This window comes from Kogia breviceps, chromosome 2 (genome assembly GCF_026419965.1).
Source record: "Kogia breviceps isolate mKogBre1 chromosome 2, mKogBre1 haplotype 1, whole genome shotgun sequence".
Classification (NCBI taxonomy): domain Eukaryota; kingdom Metazoa; phylum Chordata; class Mammalia; order Artiodactyla; family Physeteridae; genus Kogia; species Kogia breviceps.
This window is the reverse complement of record NC_081311.1, coordinates 201,539,485-201,565,133: the sequence shown is the minus strand read 5'-3', so window position 1 is coordinate 201,565,133 and position 25,649 is coordinate 201,539,485. Positions and strand designations below refer to the sequence as shown.

The 25,649-nt window shown below is 44.9% G+C and overlaps 2 protein-coding genes across 14 annotated transcripts in view; one reads left to right on the top strand and one right to left on the bottom strand.

Annotated features, from left to right (window-relative positions):
* Positions 1-17,300, bottom strand: part of SEPTIN2 (septin 2) — a 34,483-nt gene extending 17,183 nt beyond the window's left edge. Inside the window, exons 1-5 of one of the 8 annotated variants that reach the window (XM_067027380.1) lie at positions 17,196-17,254; positions 16,134-16,258; positions 9,722-9,798; positions 9,603-9,636; positions 7,956-8,076 (exon numbers count right to left, since the gene is read on the bottom strand). In XM_067027380.1, the coding sequence (XP_066883481.1) occupies positions 7,956-8,076; positions 9,603-9,636; positions 9,722-9,726 (160 nt within the window). In that variant the 5' untranslated portion in view covers positions 9,727-9,798; positions 16,134-16,258; positions 17,196-17,254. Of the gene's footprint in view, positions 1-7,955; positions 8,077-9,602; positions 9,637-9,721; positions 9,799-16,133; positions 16,259-17,195 lie in introns of those variants that run through there. The other 7 variants (XM_067027381.1, XM_059053732.2, XM_067027377.1 and 4 more) reach the window with 7 other exon arrangements.
* HDLBP (high density lipoprotein binding protein) overlaps positions 16,689-25,649 on the top strand; it is a 67,964-nt gene continuing 59,003 nt past the window's right edge. For 2 of the 6 annotated variants that reach the window (XM_067027375.1, XM_059053721.2), the window contains exon 1: positions 17,361-17,565. The gene's annotated coding sequence lies outside the window, so the exon portion shown is untranslated. Of the gene's footprint in view, positions 16,853-17,152; positions 17,566-20,404; positions 20,455-25,649 lie in introns of those variants that run through there. The other 4 variants (XM_067027370.1, XM_067027371.1, XM_067027373.1 and 1 more) reach the window with 4 other exon arrangements.

Below are 25,649 nucleotides of genomic sequence, written 5' to 3'. Positions count from 1 at the left end.
TAAGCGCCTGCACAGCCTGTGGAAGGAGCATACATCTGATTTAAAAATTACCTCTGGGAAAATCAAGAACAGAAGACTGAATCTGAAATTTGTAGACATACACAACTAGGACTGCACTTTAACTAGACTGCAATTTTCATAGATGAAAAGGAACATTAAAAGGACAAAAACAGAATTACATTTTGAACATGTCCAAATATAAGAGAGAAAGAATATGACTAAATACACACTATCCCAGCAAGTTGTCCTTTTAATAAAGTGTCCAGCAACGCCCTTTTACACGTTCACTACACTTGTAGGGGACTTCACCAGGATGTGCCAAGTCCTCTCCCCGCGTGCCAGACACAGGTGTAGGTGAGGGGACACACCAGACAACAGGATGGGTGAGTCCCTGCTCCCATGGAGTCTGGCAGTCCAGCAGTGGAAGATGACAGGTAAAGCCACTCTGTCACCGACTGAATGGTGAGAGCTGTGACTAATACAGCTGAAAAGGGACGAAGGCCAGAAGACAGCTGAGCAAAGGTGTCTGAGTGGAGATAGCTGATTCTAAATTATGAATCTTAATTTTAAAGGTACGTGATTATTTCACTTGGAATAGCTTTTGGGTAACATCTACAAATAATTTGCTTAATAATTCAGAACATGATGCCACCCTTGGGCTGAATCTCTAAGCACACCTAGCTTTGCTCTGTTCTAATACTTTCACTAGTATCTCTATCCCAGCTGGGAGTGTCCCAAATAGGTGCCTTTAGATGGGGGAAGCGAGACACGCATGAAGGTGTGGACCAGCGTAAATCCATCACCGTCCAAAAATTTTAACACAAAACAAAGAGCACTCCCTCTCCGCTGTGTCTGGCCGCTTCGGCTCAGCATACAATTAATGAGCCTCTGAGGTTGGCTGGTGCTGCTGACCCTACCGGTAGCCTGTTTCTCTGCACTGCCGAGCAATGTTCTGTCGTGTGGATACAACACAACCTGCTGCTGGACAGACACCTGAGCTATGTCCAGAAAACTGGCTTCGAGCATTCACACACAGACTGTGACGTGCTCACTTCTCTCGGGTAAACACCTAGGAGGGGACCGCTGAGTCACAGGGTGCGTGTGTAACCGTGAAGAAAGGGCATACTTTGCCTTCTCACCAGCTGCTCCACTGTTAACACTTGCACTGCCTGCCTGTAGCACTTCAGCCAGTCTGGCAGGTATGCGGGGCTACCCCATGGTGGTTTTCATGTGTTTCCCTGATGACTGAAGAGGATGTCATCGTGTGTTTACCACCCATCTGTTTACTTCCCATGAAATGTCTCTTAAAATCTTTTGACCCGGGCTTCCCTGGTGGCGCAGTGGTTGAGAATCCGCCTGCCGATGCAGGAGACACGGGTTCGTGCCCTGGTCCGGGAAGATCCCACATGCCGCGGAGCAACTAAGCCCGTGAGCCATGGCCGCTGGGCCTGCGCGTCCGGAGCCTGTGCTCCGCAACGGGAGAGGCCACAACAGTGAGAGGCCCGCATACAGCAAAAAAAAAAAAAAAAAAAAAAAAAAAAAAAAAATCTTTTGACCCTTTTTGTAATTGGGTCATTTGTCTTCTAAGCCTGTGAAAATTTTTATATTCTAGATGTAAGTCCTGTGTCACATATACTACAATATGAATACTTTCTCAGTTTGTGGTCTATCTTCTTAACTGGTGCCTTTTGAAGAAGGCAATTTTTTTTTTTGGGTGGTACGTGGGCCTCTCACCGCTATGGCCTCTCCCTTGCGGAGCGCAGGCTCCGGACGCGCAGGCTCAACGGCCATGGCTCACGGGCCCAGCCGCTCCGCGGCATGTGGGATCTTCCCGGACCGGGGCACGAACCCGCGTCCCCCGCCTCGGCAGGAGGACTCGCAACCACTGCGCCACCAGGGAAGCCCCAGAAGGCAAATCTTGAGTGAAGCACAACGTATTATTTTATTTTGTGACCAGTGCTCTTCGTGTCCTAAGCAATCTGTGTGCTCCAAAGTCATAAACATATTTAAAGCAATTTTCTCCTAGACTTTTTATAGCTTTCCAACTGGGTCAACAATCCATCCTGAGTTCATTGCTGATGTTCAGTGTGAAAGAGGGGCTAGAGTTCACTTTTTTCGCAAACAAGCAAGCAATTGCTACAGCACTATTTGTAAAAAGAATAACCTTTTCCCATGCTGAATTACCGTGGCACTTTAGTCAAAAATCAGCTGACCATATACATGCGGTCTGGGCTGTCATTTTATGCAGTTGATCTCTATGCCTACCTTACATACTGCTGTGGATTTTGTTGGAAATCAGATTGTTCTGTCATATTCTAGGCCCTCTGCATTTACATTTGCACTTTAGAATCAGATCATTAATTCCTGTTTTTCAAAAGTCTGCTGTGATTTTGACAGGGATTTAATTGACTCTATGGATCAATATGGGGAGGTAGGACATCTGAAGAGCCCCACTCCACGAGTGGGTGAGGTCTCGCAACTCAGTCAGCTTTCCTTTGTTTTTTTCAGCTGTTTTTTGAAGTTTTCCGTGTTGGTCTTGCACACGTTTTGTTAAAAACTTTTTTAAGTTGAATACTTTAAAAAATATATATACTTTTAATTTTTATTTTTGGCTGTGCCAGGTCTTAGTTGTGGCATGTGGGATCTTTTTGTTGCGGTCCGAGTGCTCAGTAGTTGCAGCGCACGGGCTTAGCTGCCCCGCGGCATGTGGGATCTTAGTTTCCCGACCAGGGATTGAACCCGCGTCCCCTGCATTGGAAGGCAGATTCTTAACCACTGGACTGCCAGGGAAGTCCACACATTTTGTTATATTATCTGTAAGCAGTATGTACCTTTTATCTTACTATAAATGGTACTGCCTTTTAAAAAGATTTTATCATTGTAATTGTTTTTGATATTGTATTTCTAAATTCATTTTTAAATTACTTGCTGGTAATTACAGAAATAAAGTTTATTTTTGTATACTGACCGGAACCTGCAATCTTGCTAAACTTTACCTATTACATCTAGCAGCTTTGTAGTTTTCTTATGATTTTAACATACACAAATCATGTTATTTGCCATTAAGGAGATTTTACTTCTTTCTCTCAGTTTTTCATGAGTAAGAGTAATGCTAACGATAGGCATTTCCCCTTTGGAACCAAAGTGATTGATTTCCAGTGTTAAACCACACATTCCTGAGATCAACCCCACTGTTTAGGATGCAGTCAGTCCTGCCATGACACTTGCTTTGAAAGTGACAATTTGTTCCAAGACAACTGATATATTATGTAACAACTTCAGCATAATACAAATGTTGCATTTACTTATGTGTGATTTCACTGGTGAGAAACTAGGCCTACCCAGCAGAAACAAGCCACAAAGGAACACTCCTCCCAAGGCATACGCCACAGCTACCAGCTGACGTATTACAACCCACACCCACTCACCTCCAGTGTCCCAACTGCCCACCCATCCTCAGAAAGCTTGTGGAAGGAGTTCCACAAGCTCACAATAACACACAGGCTGCAACCATCCTGATGCCCACTTTCAGAAACTTCAGTTCAGTAGCTTATTTGGTGTAGTGATTTTGATTTCTTAACCATTTAACGTGTGAAACTGAGATCATTTTCACTATGTTCCTAACACGTCACTGAGGAAGGTTTTGAGTGTTGTGTCCCTATTCTCCCTGCACGGTGATTTTTTTAGGCACACACATATATTGTATAACAGTAGAACTGACTGTATTAAGGACTTGCTACAATTTTATTAAGGTGTCTGTGTCTAGGCTCATGAGGAACCAAGTCGACTTTTCTCATCATTTGCAACAGGGCAGTGCTTGGCCTAATACTCTCATAATGCAGAGCATGTCTGGTGAATGTTCCACGTGCCTTAAAAGAACGGGTATCCTGCAGCTGTTCAGCACAGTGCTCTGCATGTCAGCTGGGCTGTATTGTTTCATAGCATAACTTAAACATTCTACAACATTCCTTTCTATCTGCTTCGTACGTTACTGTGAGGAGTGTTAAAAACTCCTGTCCTCACAGATTGATCTTTCTCCCATTAGACTCTGCATCATGCATATTTTAGATGATGTTGTTTTGAACAGATCCCTTTCTCGTTATGATATAAAGTTCTTCCTCTCTGGGAACGTTCAGGTAGTAGACCTAAAGTCTGCTTTGTCTGATAGTAATTCAGCCACCTCAGCTTTATGACTGGGGCTTGCATCACAATGTCCCATTCTTTTATTTTTAAAGAAAAGGGTTTTTCCTGTAGATAACAGGAGGTCATTTAGTCTGATAACGCCTACCTTTCCCTTATACTTTGCCTTGTCCATTTAAACATAATTATCGACAAGGTTGTGCTCAAGCCTGCCATCTTGCTGCCCTTTTTCTATTGTCTCATTAATCCTTTTTTCTTTTCCTGCTTTCTTTTGGACTGAATACTTTTTTTTTTTTTGCGGTATGCGGGCCTCTCACTGTTGTGGCCTCTCCCGTTGCAGAGCACAGGCTCCGGACGCGCAGGCCTAGCGGCCATGGCTCACGGGTTTAGTTGCTCCGCGGCATGTGGGATCTTCCCGGACCAGGGCACGAACCCGTGTCTCCTGCATCGGCAGGCGGATTCTCAACCACTGCGCCACCAGGGAAGCCCCCTGAATACTTTTTTATATTCTATTTTATCAAAGCTATTGTCTTTTAGCCAAATCTTTATTTTTCTAGTGGATGCTCTGAAGTTCACAATGTGCACCATTAACCCAGCATCTTCCTTTCAATAACGTTCCATCACCTCACATGTAACGTAAGAAGTTCACAGCCGCAAGCTTCTACTCACCCTCTGTCCTCTGTGCTATCCTTGTTCATTTTATTCCTACATGTTACACACCATCAATTATCTTTGAAAGAAATTAAAAAGCAAGAAGTCTTATTTTTACCAACACATTTGCCATTTCCAGTGCTCTCCCTTCTGTGCCAACTTGAAAACCTCATTTAATCTTCCTTACGGTATACGTCTGATACTGATAAATTCTTTCCGCTTATTTATTTGAAGATGTCTTTATCTTCTTTTTAACCTTCATTTTTAAAGGTTATTTTTGACAAGCACAGACGTCTAGGCTGATAGTTTTATACTGTCCGTACTTTAAACTGTCATTCCACATGGCTTACATTATTCCTGATGAGCAGGCAGTGGTCTTCTTACCTCTGACCCTAGGTAATGTTTTTCTTTTTTTCTGGCTTCTTGTAAGATTTTTCCATTTATCAGTGGTTTTCACCATCTGATTACATGCCCTGGTGTGCTTTTCTTTATATTTATTCCGCTTGGTGTTTTAGTTTGGATGCTTTCTATTGCTCCCGTTCTTCTGCAGTGTACAATCTGCTGTTAGGCCCATCAGAAAATTTTTCATCTCAGATGTTGTATACATTTTTTAATCTCTAGAAGTTCCATTTTGTTCTTTTCTGGACCTGTTTCTACTGCTTGATTTCTGTCCTGGTTATGGGCCATTTTTTTCCCCTTCTTTGCATATCCAGGAACTTTTTACTGGATGCTCAGTATTGTGAAAGTTATACTGTAAGTGTCTAGATTTTAATGTCCTTCTTTAATGAGTGATGGGTTTTTGTCCTGGCAAGTAGGTAATTCATTTGTAAAGAAGCTTGATCCTTTCAAGGTTCGTTTATAAGCTTTGTTAGACAAGGTTTAGAACAGCCTTTCCGTGAGTTTAGCCCTACTCCTAAGCAAGGACTTTCCTGAATGTCATGGGTGTTCAGTAAGATTTCCCCCTGGTTGGCTGGAATTCCAATGTCTCCTTGACCCCTTTCCAGCTCTCCAACTCCATGCAGTCTCCTTCCTGGTGGTTCTATTTTGCCTGGCTTCGTGGAGGCTCTCCTACCCATATACAAGTTACTGTTCAGCCATGGTGCCAAAAGGAACCTCAGTGCAGATGTGTGAAGTCGTTCTCTTCTGTAGAACTCTGCCTGCTATCTCAGCTTCCCCGAGCTGTGGTCTCATTCTTCAGCCAAGACTAACCATGTTAGGTTTACTCCTCCCTGGGAAAAGGGCAGGTGAAGGGCAGAAAGCTGGAGTAACTTTATAGTTCATAGAGGTTTTTTTCCTTCTCTCAGGGACCAAAGTCCTGCATTTCCTGTTCAATGTCTTAAAAGGGCTGTTTCATATATCTTGCCGAACCTTCTGGTTATTTAGGTCAAGAGGACTAGTCTGGTACAGCTTTTTCAGGGTTTGGCAAACTGCAGCTCTCCTGCAAATCTAGCCCTCTACCACATGAACAAAACAGAGCTCCGCCTGTTTGTTCACGTGTCGTCTATGGCTGGTTCCCACGACAACAGTGGAGCTAACAGCTGCACCAAAAGCTGTAAGGCTCACAAAGCCTTAAATATTTACTATCTGACCCTTTACAGAAAGAGCCCTGAGTTACTCTATCAGGGCCAGAAGTGACTGCCTGGCTTTAAAGCTCTACACCGAGTAACCGCGTGGCAGCCCGCACTGCGTTTCTCTTTTCTACCAGGAACCGGGATTTGCGTCATTAACATCGTCATGTAACTGGGCTCCTAAAACATGTCACCATTCACTTCTCTGGGCCTAGGGTCCCACAGTTTTTTTATCTTAGATTTGTGAACTGTTCATCCCAGAAAACAATCGTTTGTCCCACTCACGCATGACCACCCATCAAGCTTTTGCAGTGACTACCTCAGCATTTGGGGAGAATTCTGCAATTATCAGGAATGAAATAAAATGTGATATGGTAAAAGCAGAATTAATAGTACAAGTTAAGTTTGTTATGGACACACTGAAACAGAATATATATGCTATAATCCATGATAAAATATATTTGATATAATAGAAGTTTCAGGTAACCACTCAATTTCAAACGACTTTAAGTACTTATTTTAAAATACGTGTGTGTTGGGCTTCCCTGGTGGCGCAGTGGTTGAGAATCCGCCTGCCGATTCAGGAGACAAGGGTTCGTGCCCTGGTCCGGGAAGATCCCACATGCCACGGAGCAACTAAGCCTGTGAGCCATGGCCGCTGGGCCTGCGCGTCCGGAGCCTGTGCTCCACAACGGGAGAGGCCACAACAGTGAGAGGCCCGCATACCGCAAAAAAAAAAAATAAATTAATAAAATAAAATAAAATAAAATATAATAAAATACGTGTGTGTAGTAAGGGTTGTTCCTTGTTTAAAATATACCCACCAGAAAAAGCTGAACAGTTCTTTTTATGAGTATTAAATAAACACGCTCTGGTTAATTATAAGTATTTGTTATCTTTCAAGTGTAACCAATTACTGTAAAATTCAGAGGCCTAAAGCAACAACAAACATTTATCGTCTCATGGACTCTCTGGGTCAGGAGTTCGGGAGTGTCTACGGCGGGTGGTTATGGCTTGAGGGTCTCTCTGTGGTGACAGTGATGCTGGCCAGGATGGCAGGCAGTCACCAGCAGGCTTAACTGGGGCTGGAGGACATTTCTGAGCCGGTCACTTACATGGTTACTGGCAGGCTTCAGTGCCTTGCCTTGCAGGACTTCTCTATGAGGTGTCCCAAGAGTGACTGATTCAAGAGAAGGCACAGGCCACAGTGTCTATGACCCGGTCTCCACGGCACACACCTTCACCTCCACAATGTCCTACTGGCTACACAAGTGAACCCTGCTCAGTGGGTAAGGGGCTAGAAAGCGTCATGGACACCAGGCAGCAAGGATTTGGGGGGCGGGGGGCTTTCAGAGGCCAGCTGTCACAATGAGCAAACACTTACAGTACATACAAGCAAGGAAATGACAGAAAAATTATAATTCTGCACTTCAGCAAAATTTTCTAAAGAAGTTTTTTTTCAAATTCCCAAGTTATTTGACTGTCAACAAAGGAATCTTCCCTGTGACTTTTTAGGTCACATTATTATACTCCACAGGTTGGGAAAAGGAGATACCCACATATTTAATAACTTGAGAGTACAAGTTAATTTCTTACCAACCACCATTAGCGTGAATTCAAAACCTTTTTTCACTGATTTTCGATGAACCTGATTGGGAAGATTTGCAAATCCAACATAGCCAGGAGTTTCTGGATTTATAAACTGAGTTGGTTGTTGCTAAAAAAAGAACAAGTAAACACCTTATTAGTTGCTTTTAAGACATTATTAAACCTGTGACAAACACAGGAGGGAGACGCAAGAGGGAGGAGATATGGGAACATGTGTATATGTATAACTGATTCACTCTGTTATAAAGCAGAAACTAACACACCATTGTAAAGCAATTATACTCCAATAAAGATGTTAAAAAAAAAAGCATACACATAAATCGATACTTCCAAAAAGTCACTGCTATCCGAAAATTGATGGTATTCATTTGAAAATATTTAAAAAAGAAAAAAAACCAATCCAATATCACTTCATGCCTACATGCTGACCTAAAGTAACATTTCTGTCAAGCAATTAAGCAATACATAAAAGATACACACTTAGTTTATCTTAGTACAATTTCAAATCTCAACTTAAAAAACTGTCTGTAGAGTTGAAGGAAAATCTGTCAGACGTACAAAGTAAGGCCCCACTTACAATGGTCTCATTCAACAAACTTCACTAAAGAACAGCTTCCAAAGTAAAGACTTCGTGTATCAGGAGTGGTGCATTTGTGAAAAGTAGCCAGGAAACAGTCATGTCTCTTGCTGCATTCCTAGCTCAATGGAACCGAGCCCCACCAAGGGTGAGGCAGCCCACTTAGGGGTGGGATGCTGAGAATCCAGCTTCACAGACCAAGAGAAAGAAGACTGAGAGTGAGAAAGGGGTCACAGCGGAAGCCGCTGAAGTGTCAATATTCCTTGATAGATGGATACCTGACACGAGATTCAAAAAAGCAAGTATAGTAAAACAGTGAAATCTAGGCTGTGATATACTAAAAATGGGAAGAAATAAAAAAAGATACAGCAATTGATTTATTAAATGTAAAAGGCAAGATTCAGAATAGTATTTCCTTTAAGGTTACCTTTTGTAAATATATAGTCACACATGCAAAAAGAATATTCACAAAACGTTACAAGCGGTAATTCTGAATAATGGAATTATGGCTAATTTTTGTTTTCTTTTTCGCGTAACAAAGTTCCACTGATACTTGTATAAAAAATGAAAATCACTATGACTGCGCATCACAGTAAGAAACACCCAAAGATTTAAAAATAAAAAGTAAAGAGAAATAATAATCTTACAATTTTAAATACAAGTTCTGCTTTTCTCAGCATGTCTTTTAGAACCAATTCCTTTCCGGGTTCTGGGCTAATTTGCAAGAGCTGACATAAGCCAATTTATCAAGTCTGAGAACCCCACAAATTTCATCATGATGAATTATTACAATTTTAAAATTATTATTTGAATGGTCTGCTGGGAATGATCCAGGGAGGCTAAATGGATTGTCATTAATATTTTTAGAAACAAACTGAATACCTGAAAAAAGAAAGCTCACAGCTTTTAGGATGACTGTTAAATTAGAACTCTGTCTTAATGAATCACATATCAGTTATATTGAAAATAATGAATCATAAAAATCTTGACTGTAAAAGGTTTCAAAACATAAAGCAGTTTCTCCTTATACTGTAGATACATGAAGTATGATCTCTTACCTTAGACATCTTTAGTGAAGTTTTGTCAATCTGTCTAAAAAAAAGAAAAATACATGTACATCCATACACATATACATACATATTTAATTTAACATGAATTGATATGTAAAAAGGCTTACCTCATGAGGCATCAATAGCTTCTGTTTCACTCAGCTTCTCATTACATCAAATACTTCCCCAGAAATGAAATTATCACCTCATTATATAAATTAGATATAAAAAATTAAGCTAATGAAAGCGACCATCTATATACATGTATACATATATATGTTCCATGTCTTCAACAATACCTTTTTTAGCACTGATTATACGTTAGGCACTCGGGAGCCACAGGAGAAGAAGACAAATTCCCATAACCTCTGGAATTATGTAATTTCCTTTCTCTCTTTGAAAGCTTTGTACAAGGAAGGGGTGCCTGTCGGAGCCCATCTGTCTGCTATCTGCTGGAGATTTCCTGCGCTCCTGAGAACTGGACCTTGACACTGGGGCACACACAGCAACACAACTACACGTAAAGGTAAAAGAAAAAGGACTGAAGGCACCTGAGTGCCTGAGAAGTGTGACGATAGTTCGGAAGCCTAGGGAGATGCGGGGTCTGCTGGCTAACCTTTGGTGACAAAGTCAAGAGATATGTCCAGGAAGATCCCACATGCCGTGGAGCAACTAAGCCCATGTGCCACAACTACTGAGCCTGTGCTCTAGAACTTGAGAGCCACAACTACTCAGCCCGTGTGCCACAACTACTGAAGCCCACGTGCCTAGAGCCTGTGCTCCGCAAGAAAGAGAAGCCACCACACTGCTACTCTTCGCAGCAATGAAGAGTAGTCCCCACATGACTCAACTAGAGAAAGCCAGCGTGCAGCAACAAAGACCCAACACAGCCAAAAATAAATAAATAAATTTATTAAAAAAAAAAAAAAGTCAAGAGATATGAATGCGGTCAAATTTGATTCCTTCTGGTGCTTACAAACTTATGAGAAAACTTCTTTGACTTTCTTGCCTCTCTATTTCCCCCAACCGGAAACATTCCTGAATACTGCATGCCCCCAAGTTTCCTTTTTGAATGGAAATGTTCCCAAACCACCTCTGAAAAAATGGTTAACCAAGGTCAAGAGAGCAGTAGCATTCACAACTCTCTAACTGTGTGGTACAACATCTCAGAAGAGAAGAAGAAGACAGCCTTGGCTCTCCCTCCCATCCACCTGGCAGAACGAGAGGGGAAGAGGCAGAGGAGTCTGTAAACTGCTTCTTACTATGGCAGATCATCACTAAGGGTGGGGAAGGAGTACTGGGTTTAGCCTAGTGTGCAAAGGAAGGACCACTTCTGACTAAGGAGACAGGTAAAGCTCCATCTAGGTTGTCCAAAATGCTTCAACCTAGGCAGCAGAATCAAGGCAAGCTTCCAGGACAGCAGAAACGCTAGGCAGCAAGAGAAGCAGAAGATGAAGGGTTCCTCAGAAGGAAGAACAAGAAAGGACGGAAAAGAATACAGTGAACCCTGGAAGAGCTTGGGAACACAGACCTTGGGTGTGAGGACTCGAGGGGTAAGGTGACAGGCCCATGTGAGCGTGCCCTCGTCCCCCTGCCTCCAAGATGAGCTCAACAGCCAAGCTGCAGGAGGAGGAAGACAACACCTGGAACCAAGAAACAGTATTGCTATGATGAAGATGCAAGCACAGGAATTCAAACACAACTTTCTGCACCTAAAATCCACGACTTTCAAACCCAAACTGCTGTAGCTGAACTAAATGGAAGGTCACAGTAGAGACTCTGAATGTGACATGAAGACCACATATAAGAAATCTTAGTGCACAAGGCAAACAACAAGGAGAGAAATCATGGGTAAAAGACAGCCTCAGAGACAAAATCTAGGAAATCTACCTGTTAACAGTAAGAGTTCCCATAAGTAAAAGGGGAAGGTGGAGGAAAAGAAAACAGTAATAACAAAAGAAACATTTCCCAGGAAGAGCAATCCCAGAGTTTACCTGGGACTGTGTACCACACGAGTGACTTAAGATCTCCTGAATAGAAAGAACATCCTAGGGGAATACTATTCATAGTCCAGAACTTAAAATATTAAACTTCCTCAGCAAAACCTAAGAGTTGGGGGCAGGAGTGACAGCACAGAGGTAAAACTTTCAAGAGGGAGAAGGGAGCAGTCAATTGGAAAATAGATAGATGGTCCTGGCAGAAGAAGCAGCAGCGGACACCTTGTTTTAAATAATAAAGAGGTAAGTGTCTGATAACGAAAAAAAAGGGAAGGTAGCCATTAAAAAAAAAACTTACTTCCAAATTAAGAGAAAAATATGGAACAGCAACTTGATCAAACCAGTAAAAATATGGAAAAGAAACAGAAAAATTCAAGAGTATCAGTCACCAGTCTAAATGTGAAAGAAGCAAATTTTCTCCTTAAAAGAGGAGACAGGTTGGGAGGGGCGGGAGGGGGCGAGGTGGAGGGAGAACAGCAGAAAACCAAGGTATGTTACATGGAAGAAATATGCTTAAAACAAAGTAGCTTAAAAAAATGTTGAAAACAAAGGGACAGGCTAAGAGATATCAAGCTACTGCAAACACAAAAGAACAGGGAGAGACACTGTTAGTATCAACACAGTTGGGATTTAAGGGAAGTGTGGTCATGATAAAAGGAACACTTTATAAGGATAAACCCTTCATAAACCCATATCTATGAATACTTACAGCAGATAAATACATAGAAGACTAGAAAAAATACTATGTGAACTTGACAAAAATACAATTCAAGTGGGAGGCTTTAATAGCTTCTCCCGGAATTGGACAGACTCCCTACACGCAGTATGAGCAAGTGGTCTGAGCCCACCGCCACATCCGAATTAACTGGTATAGAGAACCTTGAGTCAACAGATAAAGAAAGGCGACTAAAGAAAAACTTTATCATGTAACTGCTGTGAAGAAAATTTATGCAAAGTTATTTTTACAGTCAGTGTTCTCAGATCATGATCTGTTAAAACAAAGATAAAAAGGAACTCTTAGTTATTCAGAACATTCCTGGATAACCCTTGGATCAAGGGGGGAATAAAAGCAAAGCCATAAGTTATCTAGAAAGCAATGGAAAGAAGATAAAAGCAAAATCAGTGGGGCACAGTAAAGTTTCATAGACTCAGATGAGAATTTGGGTTTTACATATTTTCATTATTAAAGAACACCGAAAATAACTCAACAGAAGGATAAATAAAACCAAAAGCTGGTTCTCTAAAAAAAAAAAAAAGCTGGAACTCCTCACCAGTTCCTTTGAGGAAAAACAAGATATAATCACAGACACAGGAGACCACATGTATAAAGATGGCCACAAACTAGAAAATCTGGAAGAAATGGATGATTTCCTAGACACTGTAAATTACCAAAATTGAAGAACTGAAAACCTGACTATAACAAATCCCACTGAACAGGTGAAGAAAGAGTTACCAACGAGGACTTCCCTGGCGGTCCAGTGGTTAAGACTCTGTGCTGCCAATGCAGGGGGCGCAGGTTCGAACCCTGGTCAGGGAACTAAGATCCCACATGCTGCATGTCATGGGCAAAAAAAAAAAAAAAAAAATTGGAGAAAAAAAAGAAAGGGACCAGGACTGGACAGAACTAGACCTGAATTCCATCCAAAACTGAACAGATAATGCCAGCGTCACCTAAGCCACTACAGAAAAAGGGAAAGCACTCCAAGTTATTTTGAAGACAGCACAACTCCAACAACAAACCCAGACGGAGAAGAAAGAGCGAGCAAGCTGGCTGGCTGCAGGTCAATCTCACTTATGAATAGAAATGCAAAATTTCTCAATGAAATACTTGCTAGCAATTATATCCTGGAAATGTACCAAAAGCATCTATCAATACAAGCTGTTACAACAAATTAAAGAAGAAAACCATATGTGAATAGATGCTGAACACGCATGTGATAAAATCCAACAACCAACTCTAATAAAAACACTAAGTGAGGAAACTGCTTAAATATATTTCCGGAAACCAACGGCAAACGTTATCCTCTAAACAACAGATGCTAAATTATTTAAATTACCATCACTAATTAGGAAAGGATGCCCATTACCCCCACAGTTATCTTAAAACACTTATGAAAAACTCCAAACACATTGAAAAGTAAAACAAAAGCCACAAGGACCACCCCATCCTCCAGATTCAACAGTTATCAACTCAGATATCCCCTCAACCACTGTCCCATATCCCTGATTATGAGTAGTAGATATTTCTAAAAATAAGGACTGAAAAGCGACAAGCCATTATCATAAGGAAGATTAGCAGTAGTCCTTTAATATAACAAAATATCCAGGGTTCATATTTTTCTAATTGTCTCTTTTTTTTGCCGTTGTTCATTTGAAGTAGGATCCAAATAAGACCCTGATGTTGCAGTCTCACCTTGATTATTTACTGCTACTCTGCCAGGTTTAGTGAAAATGATTTTTCTGATATGATTGAATACACACCATAAATCCCACAAACACTTTGGTTAAAAAAGATTCCAGAATATGGTAATTTACTTAAGGTGGCTGCATAAAAGACAGGTGTAACTCAAAAGTTCTATTTTGCACTAGCAATGAATACCAAGAAATGGAAATGGAGGGAAAATGCCGTTTGTAATAGAGCAAAACCAAAACAAATGTAGGAACAAATTTAGAAAGTAAACAGGTCTTGCATGAAACAAATCATTTTTACTTCTTAAATTAGTAGATACGTGTGGTCCAATCCCAGCTGGACTCCCTAATGATGAGGTTTTTTTTTTCTTACAGGACTGGATAAAATGACTTTCAAGTTCACTTGGAGAATAAAGGCCTGAGGATAGAAAGGAAGAGCAGGCTCTCGCCTTACTAGCTCTCACATGCGTCTGATTTCACACCAACCCGGCGGGGCCGAGGACTGTCAATCAAAGTCGCTCCGGAGCTTCCACACACCCGCTCCTCACTCAACTCTGGGCCCCTGCCTCTACTCCCAACCAACTTCACGTGAGCACCCTGACAGTACCGCCCCTTGAGCCCACCCATGCGCAGGCCCTTATTCTGCTCAGCAGGCGAGAAGGGGACCATCATTCCGATCGGTTTCCTCCCAGTTAAAACCTATCTGAGGCACACATACGGGGAAGTGGAGAATACTATTGTAATATTATTGGAACAGGATGTTAATTCTCAAAAAACCACTTATTTCAACTTTGCTTTAATTTTACCATGTTTCTCTCACCACAACCTATTTCTTTCATACTCAGGTTTGGGTTTTTTTTTCTGAAACATAATTTGGATCCCCTACAGTTTTCCAACAGTTTAAATTATTAACTGACTAATGTAAAATGAAAGTCGAAAGAGAAATGTTGCACTCCTGAAGTGCCTGGTTTTCAGTGAGAAAGCCTTGATCCAGCAACACAAAATGAAAAGCACTGATTCGTTTAAACCTTGGATGCAGATCAATCAGATCCCCCAAACCTCAGAAATTAGGTCAAATGAAAAATTTATGCACTCATTCTAGATACTAGAAACTATTTTTTTCTCTGACTCATGGCTTCCTTCTTCCACAGAGCAATACTTCCACCCCAATCCACACAGAAGAAATCAACTTTTCTAAAACAAAAGGGGACAAAGAACAGATGGCTAAAACTGGATTCCTGGCAACAGAAACTTGCTTTGCACTGGCATTTACGTGTATCAGTGGACTACCCAAACCACCATTCACTGACATGTCACCCTTGTATTTACATTCATTATCCCCATCCACAAACGACCCTGCAAAGTAGGACCCAAAGGTCCACAGTCCCTCATCCAGAGCCCTTGGAACATCTGGCATTCAGAGCCTTTGGATTTGAGGTCCATGTACAGTATACCACACTCTTAACAGCATGAGGGTAGCACCCCACAGTCTAATGAGTTTTCTCTAGCGACAAGTATGACGACGAGCACAAAATGAGATAATTAAGACTATACAAGTGGCTTCACCCCAATTCTGCGTCCAAATGAGATTTGGTGTCCCCTTCTCTCTGGAGAAAAAACAAAGCCAACTTTTCCTTTTCCAGCAGTTTCTGTTTTTCGAGTTGAGTATAAAAAGGACTTGAATCACATTTATTAAAGTCCACAGAGGGAGGTTCCCGCCCATCCCATCCCATCCCATCCCATCCCCATTTCCCTAGGTCACCCTGCTAGCTCAAGAGCAGTCAGAATGCAAATCTGATTTGACTGAAAAGCCCTTGTTCTTTACCCTGGGCTGCAGTGTTCGCTGAGAGATCAAGACGGAAAACGGGGTAAAAAAAAAAAAAAAAAAATCAGGGTAACTTTATGGCCGAAGAGACCACTGCCGTAATTCACTGCGAGTTAGGAGGCTGGGGGGTACAAAGAAAGCCTAAGTGGGAGCTACCAAAACCGAAAATAACGAACCTTAAATTACAAACACCAGGAAAGCAGCCTGCACGACCCATACACCATCATACATCTCTCCTTATGGCAAGGCTGCTTTGGGCATTAAGCTTGTCTTGAGGTACTATAATGATCTGAGTCGTTCAAGAGATACCTGAAAACCTGTTTCGTGCTGATCACCGTCCTAGACAACAAGGAAGGCTGGGCAGGTCCACACACCGCTGCCCCTCACAGGACAACCACCGCACGGAGCAGCAGAGGCTGACAGCAGGCGGACACCTATTTGAGGGAGAAGAAGTCTAACCCGGGCGCAGTCCTGAATAACAGAGCAGGAACGAGGCAAACAAACGGTGGAGATAAGCGAGCTCCATGCAAAACACAGGCTCTGAACAAGGTTAAAAATGGGAAAGACCACAGCAGTCAGAACTGTAAGTCAGCGCGGTTGGGTCACGCGTCCACGTGTTGGGGACACAGATCAGGCAGCAAGGCACCGACGAAAACTGAGGCCGTAAAGGTAACAGGCGATCCTGCGGGCCTCACTGAGCCAAGGCGGCCACAGGTCGGCCCCCATCTCGGGCCTTCAGGGGAACGGGCCCTCCCCGGCGGTGCTGCCCGTCCCTCCGGATTCGGCCCTGCGCAGGGCCTCCACTCCCCTCCCCTCCTCCTTCTCCTCCCGCTCTGTGTGCGGCCAGGCGGGGCCTGCTGAGTGGAGCGGGCGGCCAGCGCCCCGCGAGCTTCCTCTCGGCCGGGAGCCGGCGAAGCGGAAGCGCCCCTGTTAGCGCGACCCGCACCGTCCCTCCCGGACCACGACAGCCAGCGCACGCTCCACGTCCCAGGCCCATTATTGACCACGCCCCACGTAACTCCCACCTGGTGAGAACAGCTACTCGGGTTCGCCCGGGACACACCCTGCCGCCGCCTCCACAGGGGCCAGGCGGGGGCCGGGACCCGGTAGGACCCAGAAGGGCGGGGGAGGGGCCGGGAGAGCGGGAAGAACGCCGGGGGATGGGGGGATGGGGGGAGATCTGGGGAGGGCCCAGGATGCCGGGCCGGCCGCCCCTCCCCCACACCGTGCGAGTGGCCCCGCCCGCGTCCCCCCCGGAGCGGAGAGACCACCGCCCCGAGCCGACCACCGCCCCAAGCCGGCCACCGCCCCTCTGCGTCGGCCCACAGCTCGCGCCCCGACGGCGGCTGAGACCCACGGCGAGATACTCACCGCGGACGCACCGAAGAACAAGCGCCGACCGACCGCGCAGCGGATCCGCCCAGCACCGGCCGCACACTCGCGCCCCGCCCCGCCGCGCGCGAGGGCGGATTGCGTCAACGCGTCGATCCGCCCCCTTGCCAACGCTTTCTTCCCCGCCCCCATTCGCCAGCTTCCGAGTGCGCAGGCGCAGCTCGTCCGCGGTTTCCGCCTCTGCGCAGGCGCCGTGCCCCTCCCACGGCGGTTGAGCATATAGAGGCCGGGGGTGGGGGGGAGGTCAAGCGTAGCCTCTTCTCCTTTACCAAGATGGCGGCTCGTCCCTGTTTCGCCACAGTTCCTACCTTATGAGCTTCGTTTCCTTACGCTGATAAGAGTGGAACAGGTAACGTAATTCATTGCTTTGTGAATAACTAGAATGGGGGGAAGAGCGTTTCTTTAGATGGAGCTAAATGACTGGTGAGAAGAGAGGTGGACGGGGGGAGGGTAGGTGGCGGTAAGAGTTCAGAACGACCACGGGGAGGGGACCTTTCGCCTCTGGTCCTCTCCTCCAGGAAGATGGCGGCAGCACCTAGCAGGGAGCACCGGAGCGGGACCGGGGAGGGACGGCGAGCGGCCGGCGGGGCTGCTCTAGCCCCGAGCCGCCGTTCTCTCGGTGGTCCAGGTCTCGCCTCGATTGGCTGCCGTGGGTCACGTGGGGGGGGTGTCGGAGACCGGTGCGCGGACCATAGAGTTGGGCGCCCGTCCTCGGGGACCTGGCCTTCGTGCACCCGAGGCTGGAGCCCGCGCCCGACGGGGAGGGGGGGAGGGCGGGGGCCCCTCGCTTTCGCTAGGTGAGGCCTGGGGGCGCCTTCAAGTCCACTGCGGCGGCGCGGCTCGGGGGCGGGAGGGCGACGTGCCCAGCGGGGGCGTGACCGGCCCAGGGCGTCCTTCCCCCCTCCCGCGGCCTGCAGGCCCAGCAGCTGGCCGATGCTTGCTGGGAGGCTGGGCGCAAACGCCCTCGTACAGGAAGCTTTTCTGGGTTACCCACGACTGGCAGTAAACACGGCTCTGGAGTCTCTCCTGGGCGGCCGCGTAGCGCGGGGCGCCTGAAGCTCTTTGTGACCGTAGGCCGTCCTGACAGGGTGTCTTTGGAAAGTGGCGAAGTGCTCAGGGCCGGGCGTCCTCTCCCCGCCGACTCAGGAGGTTGGGAAGTCGGCCTGTGCGTGGTGTCCGGGCACCACGTAAAATCAAAGAAAAACTGATCTCTGTGTTTTGTTAAGCAACGTTATGGTCAGATGAAACGTCCGAAGGAGTGTAGATGAGTCTTAGAGGAATCTTCAGGAGCAGGATGGTTTCCCCTTGAGCTGCGGGGTTTCTGTGTCCTCAGCTGCAGAGCTGCCGAAAACCCTCAGGCGTTGCTTTCACCTGCGTTTGGGTGTCTGCCGCAGAACTAAGGACGCACAGGCACTCTCTTGGCAGGTAGCTTTCTTGAGGCCCTGTTAACACGGGGTGCGTCACAATTAGGATTTTGTCTGAGGCAACTGGTAGTGCTGTTCTACAAAATAAGCTCAGTGTTCTTTATGGGAGCGAACCCGGGCTAATGAGACATTGAATGAAGTCTAGTACTCAGGTTGATACTCGATCACTTTGAACACTCTAAGCAACCCCAGCTACCCTTGTGAAGTACGCTTAATATTAAGATGTTTGGAAGCAGTGTTAAAGTTGTTGAGAAGGTATTTGGTTTAGAGTGGCTTCCGTTATTTGAACTCCCAGTTCTCTGCATCTGAGACATCAACCACACACCTGTCATGAGAGCTTTAGGTTTGGAGAAAACTGAACATACCCCCTCAAGTCTTGAAGGACAAAATTTGAAAGCCATTGAAAACAGTGAAGATTAGACTTCCCTGTAACTACTATTAATTCTGCTGTGTGTCGCGTCCCGATTGGGGCTTACCTCCTCTTCTCTAATCAGGCTGAGGTCACCTGAGTTAAGGAGCAGCGCGTGTAAGGAGAGCACTCCTAAGATGCCGTTGGCCCACATTCCTGGGCACCCCAGGACCCGCTGGGACCTGGTCACAGTGCCCCCTCCAGGGGGCCAGGCTGACTTCTCAGCGTCCTGATGGGAGAATTTCTTCTTGAATCATCAAGTATTTTTTTTTTTACTTTGGATTTGTTGTTTGGGGTTTCTGGCGGTCTGACTTTGACCTCATGGCTTTACTTCTTCCACAGTAGAAAATATTTCCAAAAAAAATTTATTGGAAATGGCTGTGTGCCAGACATTGTTAAGGGTTCTGGGGATGCAGAGGTAAAGAGGACACAGACTTTTTTTTTCTTTTCCTCAAGCAGTTTATGGTCTGGTAGGGGAGATTCACTTGTAAAGGAAGAGATTACGGTGTTCTGAGTGCAGCAATGGAGTATGTACAAGGAGTGGAGGTAGGACAGGGGGCAGTGATTACCTGTTGGAAAGTATTCACAAAGAATGTGATTCTGAAACTGGGGTTTAGAAGATGAATAAGAGTTTTTCCAGGTGGAGTTGGCAGGATGCAGTGTTCTAGACAAGAAGACTAGCTATGCAAAGGGAGCGAGTGACAGCTATCCACTTAGGGGGTGGCATATATGGGCAAGAGGTTGAGAATTTGGTACACGGCTGGCATCTCACATGGTGAAGGACTTAATGCCCTAAGACACTCTGACTTGGACAGCATTTCAAATGATTACACTGTCCACCGAGATGACTTTGTGATCTTTAGTCACAAGTGGATCGGATAGACTCGCCATTAATGCTTGGCAGCTGAAACTTATTTACCTAAAGGGCTTGAGCAGAGAACACTTTTTAAAGTACAAAGTGATACTTATATTTGGTATGGCCCATTCAGCACACATGCATCTCACAGGGCTAGTGATCATAGGAAGGCATTTCCCTTTTCTGTTAAGAAATAACCAAGCTCCTGGCAGAAACATAGCACACAGCTGAACTCTCAGTTGCTGACTTTTGGTGGCAAAAAGTCCAAGGAGCAGGTTGTCAGATTTTTTGACCAAGTATAGAAAGACAGCCAAAGAACCTTAATGTGTCAGAATGCCTTTTCTCTTGAATTATGAAGGCACAACATTGAACATTTGAAAGCCAAGAAAAGAACTAAACTTTCTTCAGTGTGTAACATTTAAAAACTTGATTACACAAGTTACTTTGTGGTAAACCAGGATTTTCATTTTTTTTTTCCTTTTTGTATTTCTAATATCAGAGACATTTGAGAGGTGATATTCCTAGTCGGCCGCCGTTTTATCCAGTGAGGTAAAGTTCCTCAACTGTCATTTAAGACAAGCCAGGCTTGTCTGGGTACCCTGCCGTGTTAGTCATCTTGTTGATGCTTGCTGTTAATTTGATAACAATGCGTTGGCCATGCATGCTCTCCCTTAATACTGTTTATTGGCACTCATTTGGATTTTAACATTAAAACTTAATTTTACTTCAAATCAAGGTTATATCTTCATATACATTTTAAAAGATCAGGTAAATCTGGAAAAGCTTGTAAGGAAGAAAAACTGTCAGTTTCCTTCCTCCCATCATGTCTCCTCCCCTGCAGAACACCCACGTTGGTCTCCTAGCTGGTGGCTTTGGTCTTTGCCTCCGTCTCTCACATCCATGCCTGACTTGCTCACTTCCTGCCCTTCCCTCCCCTGTCCCACACATTGACCGGGAGAGCAGATGTGACGTCTCTCACTTTCTTTCACCCCTCTGCCTTCGCCCTGCAGACAAATCCATGGCTGCCCAAAGCAGGTGCACCTTTAATTTGCTTGTCAGGTATTTAGTGTTTATATTCTTATTACTGGTACCATTCACAGTCGGGCCAAATGGTGTGATGGGATTACTTTTCCTTTTCTGGAGAAGTTGTTGTTTTCCCTGAAGTTCTTATCGGGTGGTTTCTGTTGTTTTCTTAATTTTATATGCATTTGCCACTAAAAGTCAACCCCAAATGAACTAGTTGTTTAAATCTCCATTCAAGAAATTCAGTTCTTTTTATCTGATCAAGTTCAGTAGGCACAGACCTCCAACCTGCTGGAATCTCACTGCAGATCTCACTGCCCTCAGTTTCCTGGGACCCATGTCTTTCTCTTTCTTAATTTTTTTTTTCTTTTTTCTTTTTTTTTTTTTTACTCTCCCATTTTCATGGAGCGCTTCCTCAAGGAGTTGCCTGGGAGATAAAATTTTGAGAGCCTGGATGTCTGGAGTGCGTTATTGTGCCCTTATACCTGTGTTGAGAGGTTGGACATCAGTTTGCCCCTCTGTCTTCCATCTCCCAGTGTTAACCTTGAAGTGTTAGAGCTTTCTGATTCTTGAGGCTTTATATGTGACTGTTTTCTTTTTTGAAGCTTGAGGGATTTTCTTCGAAAATCAGAGCACCCAGTGCAGTGATGTCCCTTGGAGTCTGTTTTCATCTAGTGTCTTGCCTGCCCTTTGGGCCCCTTTATTTTGGAAACTTCTGTTCTTCAGTGCTGGGCATTTTTCTTGATTTGTTACCTTCATATCTTTCCATTCACTTTCCTTCTCTTTCTAGAATTCAACTATTGGACCTTCTGTATTGACAGTCTGATTTTCTTGGGTTTCCCATTTCTTTCTGGAAGACATTCTCAACTTTATCTTTTAGCCCTTCTATTGAGTTTTTCTCTCTTTATTTCTAGGAGATTTATTCTTTCTGTTCCTATGTTATAACCTCTTGTTTTTGTTCCATGGATATAGAATCTCCTCTTATCTCTCTGAGGACATTGGTGAGTTTCATAGTTTTCTTTTCCCCAAAGTCACTGCTTGCTTCTGGCTGCTTTTTGTGTTGCGGTTTTGGCTTTCATATCAGAGCCTTTTCTGGGCTATCCGGTGATGTTTTCTTGCCCGCTTACATGTCAGAGGGACTCGGAGCTTGTGGTTGGTTGGGGCTTGCCAACTGTGACATTTGCTGTAGAGGCATCTGGCTGGGCCATTTCCTTACAGCACCCTGTCAGCTTCTTCAAGTCTCTTTGGACTCTCCAGAGAAATACCTCCCAGCCTCTTGCCTGGGGGCCAAGTGAGGGGAGAAGGCCACAATCTTACCAATAACTATGCAAGAAGTTACTTCCCCTGTCTTCAGAATGGTTTGCCATCACTCCACTGTAACTGGTGTCCCCAGTCCAAAGATTCTAGCTCCCTTTCCAGAGGGGGGAAAAACCGCACCCTTTGGCTAAGAGGCATGAAAGGCAAAAATAAAAAAGAACAAAACACAGAAAACTGTCCTTTTTGACAGTATTTTCTTACTACTTCTGCCTGGCTGCCCTTTCGCAATGTTATTTTTAGCTTACAACTTGAGTTGCACTTAAATTCATTGTTCTTCTGTTATTTACTACACCTTTTATAGCCCAGCTGTGGGTTTTACATTGTCTTAAATGTGTGCTGAAGGCCCTGGTAGGAAAGTGGACGTAGGTTGTGAACAGGCCGGTCTTCATAGTCAAGAAGTTCACATGGCCAGTATGCAGAGCAAGATTTTTAGTTTTCACTGATGATCAAAGACTTGACATTAAAATCATATTTCCCCTACAGACTGGGGAAAATAAACGTGGCCATTTTAGTTACCAAAGGTGAGGGGGACAGGTATGCCCCGACGTCGTGGAGTGTAAATAGTTTAATTCATCGGGAGGGTAAATTTGCCTTTGCAGTGCCTATCCACACATCTCCTGTAATCATGTAATTGTATTTCTAGGAATTTAACCTGTCGAGGTACAGGCTCGAGTGAACAGATGGTACTCTTTTCTGCAGTGCTTGTAATCGGGAAAAAACCAAACAACATCAGCAGGGGGTTTATTTTATGGTTATTCCATGCGATGTGCAGTTGTTAACATAGGTAAACGTGTGTGTAAAACTTGGAAAGACAGCCATATGCATTTTTAAATGGAAGTAAGTGTGGCAAGTGGTGAAACAATGCATGTAATGTGATCTTATTTTTTATTTAGACCACGTATTAATATAGCCAAGAAAAAATATTAGATAAAACAATAGTTTTGGAGATATTTCTTGAGGAAGAATCAAGAAGATTGCCAATTTTTATTTCTGTTGTTGTGTTTTACAATATTTTTATGCTAAAGATCATTCTTTGGTCGACCGTATTATCGTATTCATACTATCAGTTAATAAAACTGGTATGAATGTAGTCCCCATGGCCCCTGCCCCTCCCATCCCAGGCTCTGCCATGGGTGCAGGATCCTCTCAGGAGGCTTATCTGTGCCCTGAGACCCCACAGCTGGAACAGCAGCCCTCATCTAGGTTAAGGAGAGGCAGGAAGTTGCTGATGCTGAAACCTGTAGTTAGGTAGCAAGTGCCATTGAGCAATTAGGATGGATTCTTTTCTGAAAGCACTCTCAGGTTTGCCTTTTATTTGTGTGAATTGCTATTCTGAGCCGTTCCTGGCTGTGGACTTTGTCAGACAAGCAGCGGTGCTTGGGTCTTAAGCATTGGTTCTTTCTACCAGACGGGGCAGAGGGTGGAGATGTTTGTACAGGTGGGGAAGGTAGTTCTCCACTGGACTGGGAGTCAGGAGACCTGTATGTACTTCAGTTTAAACTTGTTCTTAATCAGCCTTGTGATTTTGGGTGTTTCTTGATCCGTAGGACTTTAGCTTCTTTCTCTCAAAGATAAGAAAGGAGTCTCTGAGGTGGTTTGTTTTCTTCCTTCCTTCCTTCCTTTCCTTCATTCATTTCCTCCCTCCCTTTCCCCCTCCCCTCCCGGCGTTCCCCCCCTGCCCCCCACCCCTGCCCTTGGTCAATTCAGTTTATCAGAAACTTAGTTTGTCAACTTGGAAGGGTGACACCTGGAGCTAATAGTCACTCATACAGCATCCCATTTTGTGATGTTTTAAGGATGCACGAGTGATTAAAAAGCAAAAAAGCCTTGCCTATTAAAGCTTTTTTGTTGCTTCCTACACTCCAGGCATCATGACCTTTATTTCCAGCAATGGTTCAACCAGGCGATCTTACCCCCCGCACCCCAGAATATCTGGAAACATTTTTGGTTGTCATGAGTTGGGAGTGCTGCTGGCATCTCATGGTTAGAGGCCAGAGGCGCTCACCATTCTGCAGTGCCTAGGACACCCCCACAAGGAAGAATTGTGTGGTCATAAGGAGGAACTGCCTGGTCACAAGGTCAGCAGCACTGAGGTTGAGAAGTCCTGCTTTACCGGCTCCGTTCTTGGAGGGCTCTAGGATATAGCGGTCACAGGCCCCATTTTTCAGTCAAGGAGAGTGGAGCCTGGTAGGGTGAGGCCACTGGCAACTGCGGGTGAGTTAAGGCTGTGCTGCGTGCACTGCCAGAGTTCTCGTGGCTGTCACAGATGCCGAGGATGGCCGTGGTCCCAGAAGGTTCTCCCCAGGCTTACTCTGCTAGGCCCGGGCTAAGCACTGCGTGTAAGCCCTCATAATCCTCACAGTGACACCAAAGGGTCCACACTAATGTCAGCTCCCTTTTGCAGGACAGGAGACAGAGGCACAGAGAAGTCAGGATCTATGATTTTTTTTTTCCTTGTCTTGATCCTCATTTTCAGAAGTTCGCACATTTAAACATTCAGCCTTGACAATTTACCTCGTGTTTCCTCTCAGCATCTCTAGAGTTTCTCTAAAATCTGGGATCCAGAGGTGATGTAATGTCCAGGAGCGGGGCCACCCAGGCCTTTGGAGCAAGGTAGATATTCTACCCTGAAGGAAACACACTAAAATTGGTCTGTGTCCCTTAGAATTTTGAATATCATTGATTCCTCATCAGGCATTTATTTTTCACCAAGTGCATATCTGTCATTAGGTTTCCCGGAAGGAAGTGAACAAATCAGAGTCCCAGAACTAAAGCCATTGAGCACTCAGGGCCCATCTCTGCAGTAACCTGCAAACGGCTGCTGTCGGTCAGTCGCCAGCCACCGTCAGGGGGTCAGCTTTCACTCTTGCTGGATTGGTGTTTCCATCTTCCTATCGCAGCAACCCAGCTCCACCGCCTCTGGCTGCCTCCGTGATGTCATCATATGACTACACAGGTCTGGTGGGGTAAGTCCCCCGCTTAGCTTTACCTGCCCCACCCTTCATCTGGGCAACAGGATAAGCCACTGGTAGACTTGTCCTTGTTTTGGACCCCCTGGCGCAGCAGGGTATCCTGGCTGTGGCAGGTGCCCTGTGTGTTTGGAGGGGATGAACAGACAGGACAGTGTTGATTCTGGACTCTTGTCTTTCCTGACTTTTGGTGAATTACCATGGGCTGCTGCAAGCCAGAGCAGCTTTCTAGGCTCTGAGGGGTGTGCTGGACACAGAAATAAGGCAGTCTGCAGGCCACATTTCAACCTGTTGCTCTTGTGTTCTTCAACCACTGTTGACTCTGGCCTTCACAGGTGGTTTTGTAGTGCAGCTTTCTCCAGAGGCTTGGATGTGCTCGGCCAGCACGTTGCCGAGATCCGGAAGCGTGCTGAGCACGAATGGGCCTTCTTTTGC